Source organism: Rhinichthys klamathensis, unplaced genomic scaffold (assembly GCF_029890125.1).
Source record: "Rhinichthys klamathensis goyatoka isolate OS25496 unplaced genomic scaffold, OSU_Roscu_1.1 h1tg000937l_1, whole genome shotgun sequence".
Classification (NCBI taxonomy): Eukaryota; Metazoa; Chordata; class Actinopteri; order Cypriniformes; family Leuciscidae; genus Rhinichthys; species Rhinichthys klamathensis.
This window is the reverse complement of record NW_026607265.1, coordinates 250,703-269,816: the sequence shown is the minus strand read 5'-3', so window position 1 is coordinate 269,816 and position 19,114 is coordinate 250,703. Positions and strand designations below refer to the sequence as shown.

At 38.6% G+C, this 19,114-nt stretch overlaps 1 protein-coding gene across 6 annotated transcripts; it reads right to left on the bottom strand.

Moving 5' to 3' along the window:
- Positions 1 to 224: 224 nt before the first annotated feature.
- grna (granulin a) lies at positions 225 to 13,087 on the bottom strand. Of its 6 annotated transcripts, none has more exons than XM_056244187.1 (24): positions 12,985 to 13,086; positions 11,749 to 11,886; positions 10,929 to 11,066; positions 10,724 to 10,852; positions 10,416 to 10,500; positions 9,824 to 9,930; positions 9,400 to 9,550; positions 9,202 to 9,297; positions 9,000 to 9,097; positions 8,731 to 8,884; positions 8,537 to 8,646; positions 8,268 to 8,421; positions 6,796 to 6,905; positions 6,248 to 6,404; positions 6,065 to 6,162; positions 5,789 to 5,942; positions 5,595 to 5,704; positions 5,326 to 5,479; positions 5,132 to 5,241; positions 4,774 to 5,016; positions 3,080 to 3,352; positions 1,932 to 2,174; positions 1,602 to 1,850; positions 225 to 720 (listed from the first exon to the last, which is right to left on the bottom strand). In XM_056244187.1, exons 2-24 carry the CDS (start codon positions 11,884 to 11,886, stop codon positions 568 to 570), a joined length of 3,414 nt encoding a protein of 1,137 aa, XP_056100162.1. In that variant the 5' UTR covers positions 12,985 to 13,086; the 3' UTR covers positions 225 to 567. The 6 variants fall into 6 exon arrangements, with proteins under 6 accessions (XP_056100162.1, XP_056100164.1, XP_056100163.1 ...); XM_056244189.1 differs by having other exon boundaries at positions 5,595 to 5,686; XM_056244188.1 differs by lacking the exon at positions 12,985 to 13,086 and adding an exon at positions 12,526 to 12,613.
- Between the last annotated feature and the right edge of the window lie 6,027 nt (positions 13,088 to 19,114).

Below are 19,114 nucleotides of genomic sequence, written 5' to 3'. Positions count from 1 at the left end.
AAGACTTGCATAGGGAAGTTACACAGAAAATATAAGGTTAATTTAATATATTTCCTTATCCAGGGCAATGTAGTCATAATCACAAGAGTGCATGATGTCAAGTCTGAAAAAAAATAACATGTAAACCAGAGAGGCCTGTGACGTGTACATGGAAAATTATTATGACCAGCGTGTGAATTAATGTGTAAATTCAGCCACTAAAGGTCTACGCTTGTTCATACATTTTTACACTATTCCATAGTCAAATTAGTCTTCAGATAAACTGAGCAGTAACCAAAACACTGGAAACTTATGTAAAATTATGAACACTGTGTACACACTACAATAATGACACATTCTTAAAATGTACAAATGGCTCAATGGCTAAAATGTAGTTGGTATTACTGATGTAAACAGAACTTAACCATCATAGTCAGTCCTCATCAAACTTTCCCCTGCTAATAAAATCAAACTTTTGCAGTAAACTGTCGGATTACCTCTGATTAGTACTTTGCAAACAATTAAAAATTAAAATCTGACACTTGGGCCATTTAGAAGTGTCTGAGTGGAAATAACCCAGGTGTTTTTTTATAGAGTTGAGGCTCGTTTCTTTTTGGAGAAGAACACTCTCCAGTTGTCCCAGTTGTTCCAGTCAAAGCCAACGGCTGGAGTACAAATTCCCCCCGCGCCACATTTGTATCCAGCAGGGCAGCAGTGTTTCATATCATCACAGCACTCCGCCTTTAGAGAGAGCAATAACAAAGGAGAGAATAGAGTGAAGGAAAGTAGAAGAGCAAGAATAGGAATTTGCCTAAGATAAACATTTACAGTTTGACTGCCATTTGAATTTACAGTAGTATTGAGATCAATCTGCTCGTTTCCATTAAGAAATTCATTCTTCGATGCAGCTATTGTGAATTGGAGCTCTAAATGAACACTGTCATACCCTCATGTCGGTCAAAACCTTTACAACAAAAGAAGATAATCTGAAGAAATGTTTGTTTCTATATAATAAAAGTCATCGGTGTTCAAAACAACATTGGACCCCACTGACATTCATTGTATGGCAGAAGTTTTATTTTTTGAGTGAAATATCCCTTAAATTAAACTACAGTAGTCAACAAGTGAAGTGGATCAAAAAAGTTAATCAAAGTTGTCCTAAGACAAAAACGGGTATTGTTCAAAATTCATGTATAACTTCGATGAAAGGTTTTGATCCACTTCAAATGTTGACTACTGTAGTTTAAAACAGCTAAGTGCCTGCCTTTTGGTTGAATTTTTTTTTCTTAGTTTCCATTAAAATATTTAAACTTCCTTTAACTATATAGTACATGTAATTGAGAGGAAAAATTCCATAAGCTAATAATAAAAATATAGAATATATCTTGAAATCAATTTTTCTTACTATATTTGGCATTTTTTAGTTTTTCAACTTTAATTTATTTCTGTGTTTTATGCTTAAATATTTTTTTTATAAAACTATTTGCTAATAAGAAAATAAATCTGTTTCAAGATTTATTCCCTAAAAAATAAGTATTTTTATCTTCTCAAGTAAGACACAAGGGTGAGTAAATGATGTCAACATTTTGGGTGAACTTTCAATTTAAAGTTTAATACTTTACCATAGAATACAGGCAACAGCCCCAGGAGGTCTGAGAGGTTGGACAACAGGTCTGACCATATTGGCAACTATATCCACCACCACACTGAATGTCCTTTTCCGAGACACTCGGCTGTGGCTTTTGGACACCTATTTGGGCAAGTGGGACTCTTTCCACAAACAGCCAAGTGGTCTTTATGCAGGAGCGTTTACGCAGGTCACACTTGTAGCCTTTGGGACAGCAGTGCTCCTGGTCTTGGCAGCAAACAGCCTATGAGGTTATAAGAGGTTTATTAAATATATTAAACGTGAATAAATCTTCTGTAGCCAGTCCACATACACATATTTTTACCTCAGGAAGAGGGCAGCAGCCCCATTCTCCCGTGGTTAGATGGCAACAGGTCGAATCTGCAGAGCAACTCGATTGCTCATCGCACTTATTGGTGCCGAGATCCGAGTTTGGAGATAGTGAACTTTGAGCAGCAATTTTATTGTACCAGGGGATCACAACATCTCCCTTGATGCAAGACACACGGCTCACATCGCACCTATAGTGAGCCGGACAACAGTGTTCCCCATCTGTGCAACATACAGCCTGAAAAACAATGAGAAATAGATTCAAGATTAAAATATTGACCTTCGCAACATTCTCCTTTAATAGAGTATTTGTTTTGAAAATGGCAAAACAAATTGCATATACCGCAAAGTTTGGGGTTGGTGAGAATATCTCTTATTCTAATTTAGTGCTGCATTTACTTGATACAAAATATCCATAAACACAGTAATATTGTGAATTTTTTTTTTTTACAATTTAAATAAACTGTTTAAATATATTTTAAAATAGAATTTATTCCTGTGATGCAAAGCTGAATTTTCAGCATCATTACTCCAGTCTTCAGTGTCCTTCAGAAATTATTAAGTTAATATGCTGATGATGTGCTGCTCAAGAAACATTTATTATTATCAATGTTGAAAATTGTTTTGCCGTCTAATATTTTTGCGGAAACCATGACAATTTTTCAGGATTCCATGATGTAAAGATAGTTATAAAATACATTTATTTGAAAGAAATATTTTCTAACATTATAAATGTCTTTACTGTCACTTTTGATCATTTTTGTTACTTGCTGAATAAGTATTGTTTTCTAAAAAAAAAAAAAAAAACCTTTTATATATATTTCTGACCCCAACATTTTAAACAGTTTTGTATTTAGTATCTATTTTCAAGCCAGTGAGAGGTGTGCATATCTGTTACAAGGAAGTATCTGAAAATATATATATACACATCAAAACAAAGGGCCCTCTTAACACTGTAGATGCAATGCCATGATTGTGGAACCAGGCAAACAGGCTCCAAAGTTAAACAACAACCTGCAGAACATGTTTAAGGATAATTTAGAAGATGTTTAGTAAGGGATAATGTACATCCAGCCGGTGGTTCTCTCAAAATAACCCCCGACAGGATGATGAGGACCCCGATGTAATATAAGTCACACTCACATTAGGCAGAGGGCAACAGCCCCATTTGTTGGTTTTTACAATAAGACAGCAAGTGGTGTGTTCTGGACAGGAAGTTTGTGCATCACATGGAACCCTGATATACTTCCCCACTTCCTCTTTCACTTCCTCATGCTGTCTCTGTTCCTCCTTATCTGAGTCTGGGATTATGTCTGACATGGGTACAGAGGTGGTGTTGCTATTACAGGTGAGTGTTACAATGTCACAAGTGGTGCCGTGTGGACAGCAGTGGAATCTATCCCTACAACACACAGCCTGCAGACAAAACAGCCTGACTTTTAGTTATTTGTATGATTCATTATAATAATATGTGCACTATTAGTATTTGTTGATGGGAAAATAAGCGTAATTCAACCTTACTGAACTTTTGAAAGGTTGAATTACGCTTATTTTCCCATCAACAAATACTAATAGTGAACATATTATTATAATGAATATGTTCTTTCAAAAATTAAATAATTTTATTCAGCAAGGAGGAATTAAATTGATCAAAATTAACAAACAAAAAACAAAAAACATTTCTGTTACAAAAAAGATTTATATTTCAAACAAATGATGTCCTTTTGAACTTTTATCAAAGAATCCTTAAAAAAAGTGTATCACCGTTTACACAAAATTTTTAAGCAGCACAACTGTTTTCAACATTGATTGTTTCTTGAGCAGCAAATCAGCATATTAGAATGATTTCTGAAGGATCATGTGACAATGAAAACTGGAGTAATGTTGCTGAAAATTCAGCTTTGGCATCACAGGACTAAATTACATTTTAAAATATTTATTTCAAATTGTAGTAATATGTCACAATATTACTGTTTTTACTGTATTTTTTTGTTATCAAATAAAGCCAACCTAGCATAAGACATTTCTTCAAAAAATTATAAATAAATAAAAAAAAATTCTGGAAGGCGGTACGTGATCTAACTGTTAAGATTGTGAAAACCCCGCTGGACATTACACAAACACTCTTTGGTACGGAATTGGACAAGACACTGGACACCACATGCAGGAAGAGGATTATCATAATGTCTTATATAGCAAAGAATGCATCTTGCTCAATTGGAATCAACAAAGACCCCCATCATTTAATCTGTTTAAACAAATCCTAAACAAAACTTTAAGACTGGAACAATGCACATACGCCCTAAAAAATAAGTGGGATGCCTTCCGAAGGATTTGGGAACCGCTTATGGACCTCTGACACTACCATGTCATGACAGGGTTTGGCATGTTTACATAACATTCACAAAGGATGAACTGTGATCTGTGACCATGGACTGACCTGATTTAATTTGCTGTATTATTATTATTATTTATTTATTATTATTATTATTTTCCTCTTCTGTCTGTTATGTTAATAAAATAAATAAATAAAATTGAAAAAAATAAAAATAATAAAAACAAATCTTACCGACCCCACACTTTTGAATGGTAGGGGATTCTCAGAAAATTCTGTCTGAAAGTGTGAATTTCATATAATACTGAAAAGTCTTCTTATTTTACACAGTTTGATTTCTCAGATAAATGTTGCTAGGCACTTGAACATTATTGTGAAACAGGGACTGAGGGATATATCACCAAGAGCAATAAAATTCAAAGTTGAAAACAGAGTGTATATTTTCTCATTTGGTTACTCATGCAAGATTAGATTAGTATTTTTCCTTTGAGATATACTGTACCTCAGGCAAAGGACAGCAAGCCCAGTCTCCATCGACATCCTTACAGCAAGTGTTGGATTCAGGACAAATGTGACTAGAGTCGCAATTCACGTTCTCAGTTGACCTTTGACCTGCGACTCTAGGGTGAGTAGGCACCTTCTCCAGCCAGGGCGAAGAGCCTGAAGGGTCATCACATGACTCGGCAGCAACGTTACAAGTCTTACCATGAGGACAGCAGTGGATGAAGTCATCACAACACACGGCCTACAGAGAAAATGAATGCACAACTTTAACTTTACCCAATATACATCTCTACATCAGGATTTGCTATGCGAGATGGAGATGTATTGGTCGATCTACTTGTCAATGGGTGATTTACCTCTGGCAGAGGACAGCAGGCCCATCCTCCATCTTTAGTCTTACAGCACGTGGTTCCATCTGGACAGCTCGCAGTGTTATTACAGGGGACATCTGAATACACTGAAGACACTAGAAATGATAGAAACAGATTAAGAACGAGTATATCTGAGTATTCATGTGTCTGCATGTGCTGGATTCAGTGCTTTGAGCTACCTTGTGTAACAGCCAAGTTCTGACTGCTGATTGGTTGGACGGGCACCTTCTCCAGCCAGGGCGAAGAGCCTGAAGGGTCATCACATGACTCGGCAGCAACGTTACAAGTCTTACCATGAGGACAGCAGTGGATGAAGTCATCACAACACACGGCCTACAGAGAAAATGAATGCACAACTTTAACTTTACCCAATATACATCTCTACATCAGGATTTGCTATGCGAGATGGAGATGTATTGGTCGATCTACTTGTCAATGGGTGATTTACCTCTGGCAGAGGACAGCAGGCCCATCCTCCATCTTTAGTCTTACAGCACGTGGTTCCATCTGGACAGCTCGCAGTGTCATTACAGGGGACATCTGAATACACTGAAGACACTAGAAATGATAGAAACAGATTAAGAACGAGTATATCTGAGTATTCATGTGTCTGCATGTGCTGGATTCAGTGCTTTGAGCTACCTTGTGTAACAGCCAAATTCTGACTGCTGATTGGTTGGACGGGCACCTTCTCCAGCCAGGGCGAAGAGCCTGAAGGGTCATCACATGACTCGGCAGCAACGTTACAAGTCTTACCATGAGGACAGCAGTGGATGAAGTCATCACAACACACGGCCTACAGAAAAAATGAATGCACAACTTTAACTTTACCCAATATACATCTCTACATCAGGATTTGCTATGCGAGATGGAGATGTATTGGTCAAGACTCGAGCTACTTGTCAATGGCTGATTTACCTCTGGCAGAGGACAGCAGCCCCATCCTCCATCTTTAGTCTTACAGCACGTGGTTCCATCTGGACAGCTCGCAGTGTCATTACAGGGAACATCAGAGTCTGAATATGCAGAAAATGGACAGGTTTATGTTAAATGTGTACATGTGTGTTTGGTTTCAGTGCTTTGGAGTGATTGTTGACCTACTTTGTGTGTCAATCAGATTCTGACTGATGACTGGTTGGACGGGCACCTGCTCCATCCAGGGCACACCAGAACATGAAGGGTCATCACATGACCCGGTAGCAACGTTACATATCTTACCATGAGGACAGCAGTGGGTGAAGTCGTCACAACACACGGCCTACAGAGAAAATGAAGGTGCTCCTTAAGGCAAAGGTATCTGCATGATATTCAAAGGTATTACATTACACATTTTTGAACAGTAGTATATATTGTCAAATTATTTAAATTATATCTAGAAAATATATTTACTTAAGTTGACAGCATATTTTTTATGTTTTACCTCCTACAGGAGTAATGTTAGATGTATAACATTTAAAATAAATAAACTAAAAGTAAATTTTGTTTTTATTTTTATTATCTACTTTTTTTTTCTGATGCCTGGACCCCCAAGCATCCCCAGTGCAAACCATCTCTGGCTCTGCAGTTATTGTAGTTATTGGAGGGATGTTACGGCTGAGCTAATTGAGTACTGTTTCTGCTTAAGTAATAGATCAGGTGAGGTGATTTACCTCTGGCAGAGGACAGCAGCCCCATCCTCCATCTTTAGTCTTACAGCACGTGGTTCCATCTGGACAGCTCGCGGTGTCATTACAGGGAACATCTGAATACACTGAAGACACTAGAAATGAAAGAATCAGTTTAAAGGGGTCATTAACAGCATTTTTATTATTTTATAATGTTTCCTGAGGTACACTTATAATGTTAGTGAGATTTTTACCTCAAAAATTGCCAATTTATAAATATATGGTCATTTTATACCCTGACTTTAGCCCTCTGATTTGAACGCTCTGTTTGAAGGGGCGTGTCTACTGTGAGACTTGTGTAAACGCCCACTGCTGTGATTGGCTAACATCTTTGCATATGAAATAAGTATTGCATGTGGAACTCTTGAAATCTTTTACAACATTTTTACTATTACAGCTGTCGAGATTAACTAATTGTAAAAAGTGTTGATTATAGCATTATATTTAGATCTACTCCCGATGCATGAAATGTTGCAGTGATGAGCATTAGCCAATGACATACATTTCCGTTTAGCGCATGAATGCAGTGATCTCATCATTGATCAATTTCTGTCCTCTCACGCATGCTTTCATCATAACTAACAGTGCAGACATGGTGTAAATAAGAGATTCATTGTGCAGTGTAGACAGCGTCATTGATTATAATGGGAGTTTTGGTGAGAGTCCAGAACTCAGACATTGATAAACTTGCGCTGTGTGATTGACAGCTCTAGCGATTGTAAAGGGAGCGTTCTTTGATCGCTTCCTGTACATAATTTAATCACAATTTAAACAACAGATTATTTTCATGCTACTAAGAGGAACAATATGAAATTGACCTTTTAGTCACTGGCTGGATATACTGACGCATAAACAGCAATAAACGATTTCGAGACAAAAAAACGTCTGACTGTACATGAATCATAACATATCACAAAAGTCTGTTTGCAAAACCTGCACTGAAATTGCGACTGATTTACCAAAGAATCCACAGTGAAATGTAGCAAACAAACAAATAAAGCTCTACTTAGACATTCACATAGTTGAAAAAAAAAAAACATTTTCCTAGCATTAGGATCCTTTGGAAGGTAATGTTATTTTTAGACCAGTCATCTTGTATCTCTCTTCTCTTCTCACTAACGTGCCAGTGGGCGGGGCCAAAGATGTGATGATGTAGAAGTTGATCTGACTCTGCAGAGGCAGTATTTTGTTGCACTATCACATCATAATGTGATAAAATACAAAATGAGTAGTCTCCGGAGCTTGCTTTCAATAAAATCTGTTTTTGGACTAAAGAGGAAGTTTTGAGTTCTGAAACTTACAGGATTTTTTTATAGTACAATGACCTCTTATATGTCTTATATGTTATCAAAAGATCAAGGACTATTTGATTTCCCAATTCATGACCCCTTTAAGAACAAATAAAATAGTGGTTTTATACTGTGTCTGCATGTGCTGGATTCAGTGCTTTGAGCTACCTTGTGTAACAGCCAAATTCTGACTGCTGATTGGTTGGACGGGCACCTTCTCCAGCCAGGGCGAAGAGCCTGAAGGGTCATCACATGACTCGGCAGCAACGTTACAAGTCTTACCATGAGGACAGCAGTGGATGAAGTCATCACAACACACGGCCTACAGAGAAAATGAATGCACAACTTTAACTTTACCCAATATACATCTCTACATCAGGATTTGCTATGCGAGATGGAGATGTATTGGTCGATCTACTTGTCAATGGGTGATTTACCTCTGGCAGAGGACAGCAGGCCCATCCTCCATCTTTAGTCTTACAGCACGTGGTTCCATCTGGACAGCTCGCAGTGTCATTACAGGGGACATCTGAATACACTGAAGACACTAGAAATGATAGAAACAGATTAAGAACGAGTATATCTGAGTATTCATGTGTCTGCATGTGCTGGATTCAGTGCTTTGAGCTACCTTGTGTAACAGCCAAGTTCTGACTGCTGATTGGTTGGACGGGCACCTTCTCCAGCCAGGGCGAAGAGCCTGAAGGGTCATCACATGACTCGGCAGCAACGTTACAAGTCTTACCATGAGGACAGCAGTGGATGAAGTCATCACAACACACGGCCTACAGAGAAAATGAATGCACAACTTTAACTTTACCCAATATACATCTCTACATCAGGATTTGCTATGCGAGATGGAGATGTATTGGTCGATCTACTTGTCAATGGGTGATTTACCTCTGGCAGAGGACAGCAGGCCCATCCTCCATCTTTAGTCTTACAGCACGTGGTTCCATCTGGACAGCTCGCAGTGTCATTACAGGGAACATCTGAGTCTGATGCAGAAGGCAAAGGAAATGACAAAAACAGTTTGGGAAGTGTTATATTTTATGTGTACATATAATGATGCATGTATTGTCATCTACACATTTCCACATACTTTCTGGGAGTGCACCAGGCAATGTAGTCATTGGGTTTCCAGCAGTAGTGTTTTGTCTGATTGTAGTGACTTCAGCTTCAGCCCTCATTTCTGCAGCTTTTGAAGGAAAGCACAGAAATTAAAATGCTGAATTATATCAGTGAAAGACTCTACTGGAAGTTGTCAGAAAATGTATAAATCTCGGGGAGAATAGCCTACGTTTGTGATCTTCCCATTCAGCCCTAAGGCGAGCAGGAAACTTGGCCCACATGGGCAGCTCCTGATTGGTGGAGGACATGCATTTATTGCCTTCAACATCACAAACACTGTCCTCTGGGCAACAGTGGATTTTATCATCACAGCATACAGCCTAAAGAAAACGCACATGTCAAAGAAAAGAATCCAAGTGAAAACTTTGGGAACGGTCATTTTTTGCAATGATTCTTGTTAGATTCTTTGATTAATAGGAACAGGATAACAGGATGTATTTGATATAGATTTTTTTTTTGTAACAATGTCTTTACTGTCACTTTTTCAATTTAAGATATTTATATATATATACATATTTATTTAAACATGTTTCTCCAACTGTGAAAAAAATAGCATGTCTGCACATATTACTGTATCGAAACTGTACCCATACCCTTGGTAAGGGGCAGCACGCACATTGACCATCTTCTGTCTCACAACACGTGGTGTCCACAGGACACTCTGAATTCCCATCTCCACAAAGAACAGTCTCAACTTGTTCTAAAAACAATCACATGACAAAAATGTAGTTGTAATACACAAAGATGATTTACATTTATTTCCCATCCAGATTACAACATTTAATCTGTAAATGCTAAATATAATAATAACGATAACTATATTAGCGTCCACACCAACTCACGATAACTTTGTTTATTATAAGCACTCTGCAATTATGCCGTTTGCCGCTGTAAATGCTCGGGCTTTATGAAGCAGGATGGAAACTGATTGGCTGTCAATGTTTTCATTGTTCATTAGCTGGAAAACATTGTTCTGAAAGTAGTTCCAATGCTATTGTTCCTCGTTATAGCTGTGGTGTGGACTTCTAGAATTAGAATAATTATTAAAACTTCATAGTTAAAGTTATCATTATAGTTATCGTTCTTGGTGTGAGCGGGCCTAAAAACCATAATACATTTATGTGGGATAATGTTTTAATCATTAAACTCTCTGCTCCACCTTCATTCCTTCACTCTCCTCAATACCTTTTTGTTTGACACATGAACTGCTGTCTGCACTACATTCATGGTCTTTTGGGCAGCAGTGTTTCCCGTCTGAGCACACAAGGCCCTGAAACCACCAAAACTATAGTCAGCATCACAGCCAAAAAAATGTAAACCAATTCTTACTCCATTTATATATTCATTTAGAATTCATTGGCTCTCAAATATTAATCTGTCCATATAGGTTTCTGTTTTAGCCACACCCAACCTTCTTTTGGGTCAGGGTCCTGATGCAGGCCATTCATCATTTCATGGACGGGGACTCATATTCCTGAAAAAATATAACTTACTTGTGCTACTGGACAACATCCATAAGATGAAGCCATCAGCAGACAGGAGAACTCAGCAGGACAGAAAGAGCCGTCAGGACAGGTGATGTCGTCTTCACTTACAGGTAATGAGGGGATCATTCTGAACGACTGAGGAACAAGAATTATTAAGACATTACAAACAGCTCTGAGTAGTATTATTTCATCTCTTTATATAATTTCTCACTTTGGGAAAGTCTGTCTGTTTAGCCGGTCTCCTCTCCACCAATGGCAGTGTATGTGTGGCGTTTATACATGTGAAGTCCATAACACTGCACAGCATGCCTTCAGGACAGCAGTGCATGTGGTCCTCACAACAGTCTCCCTACACATACACACAATTATACACATGCATGAGCTGATCATTTAAAAACTTCAGTGAGCAATGCAACACTGAAGCTGATCAGCTGACAGGCAATCTCCTGATTACAGCTTCATTTCTTTGAGTTCTTTGAATAGTAAAATAATCGAGTTAAATAGTAAAGTCATTTGCATGTTGACACTACACGAGTGCCTTATCATGACCTTTATAAAAAAGGAACTGACACTGTGGATGTCTAGTAAAGGGTCCTATTAAATAATATCTGACAGAGCATTAAAAAAAATTAGTGACCGCAGAACACTTTGGCTTCCGTATCAATGTGCAATTAACTTCGTCTTGTCTAATCTGATCCGCTTTCTACAACATTTATTATATTTCTAGAAGAGTATCTGAAACGAATACTCTGAAATTAAACTGTCTTTCCCCTGGTTTCACAGACAAGGCTTAAGCTAGTCCCAGACTAAAACGCATGTTTGAGCTGTTGTAACTTAAAGCAACTTGCATTGGCATATCTTAAAATATGTCAGTGCCATTGTTTTGTCTCAAGATGCCTTTTTTTCCAAAGGCCCATTCATAAAAGCTACTTAAATGTCCTAATTGAACTAAGGCCTAATCATGGCTTAATCTAAGGACTGTCTGTGAAACCAGGCCTTTAAGTATCTGTCACTATAGTTCAGCCTCTCACGTGATGGAAAGGGCAGCAGCTGAACTCTCCGGTGGGATCCTGGCAGCATGACTGGCCTGCCTCACAGACTTCATTGTTGGGGCACTGCGAACAAGCAACCAGGGTCACCAGAGCGAGGCCTACAGTCAGTTTCAACATCTGGATGGAAAGAGAGATAGTTCAAATGTTAAAACTAACAGAAAACTAACGTGAAATGCGACTGATGCGTTTAAGTGGAAACATTATGCAAAGTCATAAACAGTTGAGTTTACAGACTGCAACATCTCAGATGCAGGGTCACAATTTTGTTTTTTTTTTGGATGTACAGTTCACTTCATGCTCTTGCATATATAACAGTGCAAGTATGTAGTTTTAATTCTGGCATCGCTTCCTCTTTCACATCTAGAAATGTTATGCTCGCCAGAGAATCTATCCTGACCCCAGAAATAATAACTGAAACTAAGCATTATGAATGTTTTAGAGAACGTTTTTCAAATCCAGCAAAAAGAAATTTGGATATAGTTGGTCAGTGCCTTTGTCTTACTAGTCAATTAAAAATGTGCAATTTTATTTCCTTTTCTAAACAAATGGAAATTCCCTTGTTTGCCAAACCGACAGAGTGCTGCAAAAATGAGGAAGTGTGAATGTTGTAGGCTATTTCACCTGTTGGTAAAATACGCACCTAGTTGCTTTTTACCCTCAACATAATGCTAAAATGAATAATTATTTTATTCAACACCAACAAACCTCTTCTGAAGTAAACAAACGAGAGAAAAATGCTCTTTAATTCAACTTAACTTTTTATGTAGGCTTATGAACCGGTGGATTTGTAAAAAGTTGAAAGTGAATGACCAGTCCGTGGATCCGCGGGGTCCAAGTTACCGATCTGTGAGCAGAGATAAATGTTAGATAGGCTAGTAAATAAATAAACAAATAAAACTACATCCATCTTTCCATTTAATTATCTTTCACAGTTTGGTAGCCTACACAAATTAATAGGCTATGAAATAATAATAATAATAATAATAGCTAATAATAATAAAAACGTCTATAATTCTAAACAGACGTTTATCAAAGTTTAATTTATAATTTCGTGAGTCATTCATTGTAGGAAAAAAAAATCATATAGCAACGAGTGACGCGTGTTTCTGCTTTATGAAGCACAATGCACAAAACACTTTTGAACGGAACTTTTACAATTCAGTTTAAAAATACACTAAGGACGTCAAAGACGAATGAAAGATATGCAAGACCTACCTTGTCTCCTCGCAAAGCTCCCACACGGTGTTGGAATAAAGAAACTTTTACTTCTTAAATAACTTAAGACTTCTCAAGCTCCGCCTATTTTAGAGGACAACCTTTAATGTAACTGTCAATTATTCACAGTCAGAGGCGTGTCATCAATGTTTGATTACAAGGAAATGTGCATGGCAAGATAATCACGGACGAGCACACGCAGTGGTGTCAGTTCACCAAAAGCCAAGGTATGGCAGACCATGATGATGTCATCCAATCTTACTCCCTTGACGTGACAGTCCCACTTTCTTCACACAACCTTTTCCAGCACTTCAAAGCTCAAAAGTCTGAATATTATCCAATTTAAATGTTATTTTTAATGAGATTACCAAAAACATTTTTGTTCATCCTACAAAGATTGTCCCCATTTGTAAAACTTAAAGGCAATAAATCAAAAACCATAGCCAATCAGAACAGCGTGTGGGCTCTCGGGCAAGTGCACGACACCCAAGATTAATCTTGAAGGCACTCGCAAGGAAATATATAAGGTTTATTTTATATTTTTATCAGAGCATTCGAACATTAACATAACAGGCTAACATGAATAAAACTATAACACTTCACAGACTGAGATATAACAATTGGTATTATATAGTAGCCTACTAGAATAATAATAAATAAATAAAAATCTGGCTTTATACGTTCTTATAATATTTAAGGCATCCGTAGGCCTATAGCTATAGGGTTAGCTCTTTTTTAAATATACTATACGGGTGCAGTTTTCAAAACTTTACATTCGTGAATAAAATATATTTATTTTTTTAGAAATAGACAATTTATAACAAAGTCTACAATTTTGCCCTCCAAATTGTGAGGCAGGTGTGAATCCAGGTGTGACAGGTGTGAATCCACATTAAATCTTAATCTTAGAAATTCCTTAGCTGGGTAATTATCATACATAATTTAAAAATGTATTTCTTTTGTGGAAGGGGAAATAAAAGATATTTGGTTCTGAATTCCTTTACTGATTTCCTACTGAGATGTTGAAAACTGTAATCTCCTTTTATACAACCATGGGATAGCTTTCCTGCAAAATACAATTTCTTATACAATAGTACACTTCTTATAAAAAAAAATATTTTTTTACAACTATCCTGGAAATAAGCGTGAAATATTAAAAATGCTTTTAACAGAATCATTGGTGAAGGAACACTTCTGATGTCTTTCATGCAATCTTTTTTCTCATAATTAAAGTTGAATTTGGTGCAGAAATAGCACTGACCAAATATCTCTTTGCCACCACTCCTCCAAAAACAGGAATCTTTTCTCTGAAATAATATACAACGGTTATTCCATAAGGATATATTATGTGGACTGAAATTGTGTTCACCAAACGAATATTGTTATGTATTGGTCTACCCTTAATGAACCTGGATTGAGTCTCACTAATTATTTGTGGAAGACCCACACTGTCAGGGTTTGGGTTGATGAAAGTATAGCGAGGACTCAAATGCAGAGTGATGGGCTTTTATTAAGTATAAAATAAAACAAAAACAAACAAAAACTACCCTGTGGGTGAAACAAGACAGGCAGCAAGACTTTACAAGAACTGGACTTGGCAGGGGGCATTAGACGACGAACCAGCACAGGACTGCAGACACAAGGAGAATAAATATAGGGAAGCAAACAAAAGAGGGTAATGAGGGAAGGCAGGTGGGGCAATTTAACCAATAATCAGGTAACGAGATGGCCAGGGTTAGACAATTGACAGGAGAGCACATGGCACAAGGAAACATACATGACAAGCCATGTGCTCACACCAGACATGACTGAAACACAAGCGCATGGCCAGTAAAACAAATCACAAGCCATGTGCTAACACAAAACGAGACATGAACACGCAGCCAATGAGAACTCATAAGCCATTTGTTCACACAAAACATGACAACATGAAAGCACACAGCTAGTGTAAAACAGTACACAGTACAAGACATTCTAGATCTTGCATTTGCATTGGGTTTAATCCAAGAAAATTGTCTAATGTCTGGATTGTGAAGTCACCAAATATCAATCAAGAGGTTTGAGAAGCAGAAATTTGGAATATTGATTTGAGTCATTAAATTTAGTTAATTTAGTCTATACCCAGCAAACAATTTTACGTTCTGGGAACGTTCTTTTTTGGGAACCATACGGGAACGTTCTGTGTTTGCTGGGTAGCCACTCATCTGGGGTTAAATTGAAATCTCCACCAATTCTGTGAGATAAATGGACTTCAAAACAATTATAATATTAGTAACTGAAAAAAAGCGACCAATGACCATCATCATCAGCTCTGTGAAAAGAGATTTGACCATGGGCATTTCTACAAACAAACAGCGACCCCAGCAGATGTGCTTCGAGCCATGGGGCTGTTTACACCTGGCCACATGTGTTTTCTCAGATCGGTAGCTATCTGATTTATCAAAACGATTCCATTTACACCTGGTCACATAAATGTGTTTTTGCAAAACGGATATAAATCAGATCTTCAATTCCCGCGCTATATGCAGATTTAATGGAGGGCACGTCACCGAAAGCACAGAGCTGTATTTTATTGATCATCAACAAAAATTTCGAAATCAAAGACCGCAATAAGAGAGAGCGGCAACAGCCCTGGTAAGATCATTTAATTTCTTTACTTTTAATAAAGATGATTGTGTGTTGTTAAGCATCTGCTACTTTCACTTTGATTTGCGATAGTTTGTGTGTATTAAAGCAACACCATGTGATTTTTCCTCAGCGGTCGCCCTACAGTTTGGAAGCAGAATTGTCCATTACTGCTGTCGTAAATAATTTAGCCTTCCGCAGCCGACTGTCGCACGCGCACGCTCGCTGTTTATCCAGCACCGGCTTTGGAATCAACAATGGCAGACATCCCAACTTGCAAGAAGTCATTTCAGGGAGGTATATCTTGGTGACTGAATTGTTGACGGGGGGGGGGGGCGGCGGCTGGTGGCGGGTTGACTAGCTTTCGTGAGGCACACTCGCAAGGTCTCTCGCTCTCTCTCTCTCAGCCGTGCTCGCACTATGTATGTTATGCGTGCAGTATGTTCTGTCTCGCATGCGCGCTCTAGATTCCGGCAGATCTGAACTAATTTGCGGGCATCAGGGAGACGCAGGAGACTCCCGGGAGACTTGGGATGTCTGCAATGGCCACAGACAATTTGAGGAAGTGGTGGGGGAAGTGACGTATGCCGTAAAGCAGTCGAATTTTGTAGTTCTTTTTGTGCACGGGTTCCTACCCGAAACCCGAAGTTACATAGTGCCAGTAAAAGCGATACAGACCACGTCAGGCTATGGCAGACGTGTCATTTAACTTATTTTAAGTCGATGTACCATCACAAGGGTCTTGGAAATATATTATGAAGGTTGAAAAACTACATAGTGTTACTTTAACTCTTTTCAAATGAATTATAGAATTAGTAAATGTTATTTTTATAATATTGTTTAAATGCTTATTTGTTCATTGTTTAAAAAGAAGAGTGATATTATTTGCATTTATTTAATTAATTATTTTCGCTTGGCATACCAGCGTGATGACGTCCTCGTACGCCAACCCGCGCGCCCGTGATGTGCTTCATTCAGAGTAAATACGACGAAGCCATCATTGCAGCGACCGTTTTATTTCTTCATTAATCTTTCTATACTTCTTTTCAGGTAACTAAAACACTTCGGTTTTGAGTATAAATATTGTTTAATCCAATACTGATGAGTTGTGCGTGTTCAAAGCACTTTGTTTTACTAAATTAATAGTGTGTCATGAGTTTGGTATGCCTGAGCACATGGTTTGCATGACTGCAGTCAAGCCAGCCTCCACCTCGAAATGAGCGGTCAAACTAGCCGCCCCTATATTTCTCTATGCGCTTATACACTAGGTATTACGGTAAGACCGTCAACCATTCTGAAACCATTCAGTCAACCATTCTTCCAGCGAAGGCTATTTCAGTTAGTCCGTCCGTCCGTCCGTCTATCTATCTATCTATCTATCTATCTATCTATCTATCTATCTATCTATCTATCTATCTATCTATCTATCTATCTATCTATCTATCTATCTATCTATCTATCTATCTATCTGATGTTGTTTTACAAAATAAGAGCCCCCAAAACTCATATATTAGGCCTACCTGTTGTCTCCATACATTCAGAAAATCATAAAAATAAAAGTCCTAATTTCCACAGACCAATTCCACGTCAGATGGAGAGGACACCTTCTCAACGTGTCCCCTGCAAAGTTTCAGGACATTCTGATGTTGTTTTACAAAATAAGAGCCCCCAAAACTCATATATTAGGCCTACCTGTTGTCTCCATACATTCAGAAAATCATAAAAATAAAAGTCCTAATTTGCACAGACCAATTCCACCTCAGATGGAGAGGACACCTTCTCAAGGTGTCCCCTGCAAAGTTTCAGGACATTCTGATGTTGTTTTACAAAATAAGAGCCCCCAAAACTCAAATATTAGGCCTACCTGTTGTCTCCATACATTCAGAAAATCATAAAAATAAAAGTCCTAATTTCCACAGACCAATTCCACCTCAGATGGAGAGGACACCTTCTCAAGGTGTCCCCTGCAAAGTTTCAGGACATTCTGATGTTGTTTTACAAAATAAGAGCCCCCAAAACTCATATATCACCTGTTGTCTGCATACATTCAGAAAATCATAAAAATAAAAGTCCTAATTTCCACAGACCAATTCCACCTCAGATGGAGAGGACACCTTCTCAACGTGTCCCCTGCAAAGTTTCAGGACATTCTGATGTTGTTTTACAAAATAAGAGCCCCCAAAACTCATATATCACCTGTTGTCTGCATACATTCAGAAAATCATAAAAATAAAAGTCCTAATTTGCACAGACCAATTCCACCTCAGATGGAGAGGACACCTTCTCAACGTGTCCCCTGCAAAGTTTCAGGACATTCTGATGTTGTTTTACAAAATAAGAGCCCCCAAAACTCATATATCACCTGTTGTCTGCATACATTCAGAAAATCATAAAAATAAAAGTCCTAATTTCCACAGACCAATTCCACCTCAGATGGAGAGGACACCTTCTCACCGTGTCCCCTGCAAAGTTTCAGGACATTCTGATGTTGTTTTACAAAATAAGAGCCCCCAAAACTCATATATTAGGCCTACCTGTTGTCTCCATACATTCAGAAAATCATAAAAATAAAAGTCCTAATTTCCACAGACCAATTCCACCTCAGATGGAGAGGACACCTTCTCAACGTGTCCCCTGCAAAGTTTCAGGACATTCTGATGTTGTTTTACAAAATAAGAGCCCCCAAAACTCATATATTAGGCCTACCTGTTGTCTCCATACATTCAGAAAATCATAAAAATAAAAGTCCTAATTTCCACAGAACAATTCCACCTCAGATGGAGAGGACACCTTCTCAACGTGTCCCCTGCAAAGTTTCAGGACATTCTGATGTTGTTTTACAAAATAAGAGCCCCCAAAACTCATATATCACCTGTTGTCTGCATACATTCAGAAAATCATAAAAATAAAAGTCCTAATTTCCACAGACCAATTCCACCTCAGATGGAGAGGACACCTTCTCAACGTGTCCCCTGCAAAGTTTCAGGACATTCTGATGTTGTTTTACAAAATACGAGTCTCCCGAGGGTCGACGCGGCCTGCTTTCCCCGGAGGAGGGGACAAGCGCCCCGCTCGGACAAGGTGACGGATGAAGCTCGTTCTCGGTCTCGGGTTCCCTACATCCTGGGGAGGATGTGTTATCTGGGGCGGTAAGCGGTGACGAGGGCGCTCTGGAGGAAAAGTCAACCCGGAGGCGCCCGTTTTCGTACGAAAGACCGTTACCTTGTCCGAGCGGGGCGCTTGTCCCCTCCTCGACAAAACCCCGAAGGTCCGTTTTAGGACCGTCTTCGCATCGACGGAGCACCCGTCGGCACCAGCCAGAAAACACAGACCATTTGAGGAATAGAGTCGTCTAGCAGACTGGGCTCTAGCCTGCGGGATTGTGTTTAACACTTCCTCCGGGAGGTTAGCGGGTACCCGTTGATGGCCCATGCATGTAGGGACCACAGCTCTGGGCGAGTATGCCAAATCGAGCCCTTGGCCTGAGAGAGGAGGTCTTTCCTGC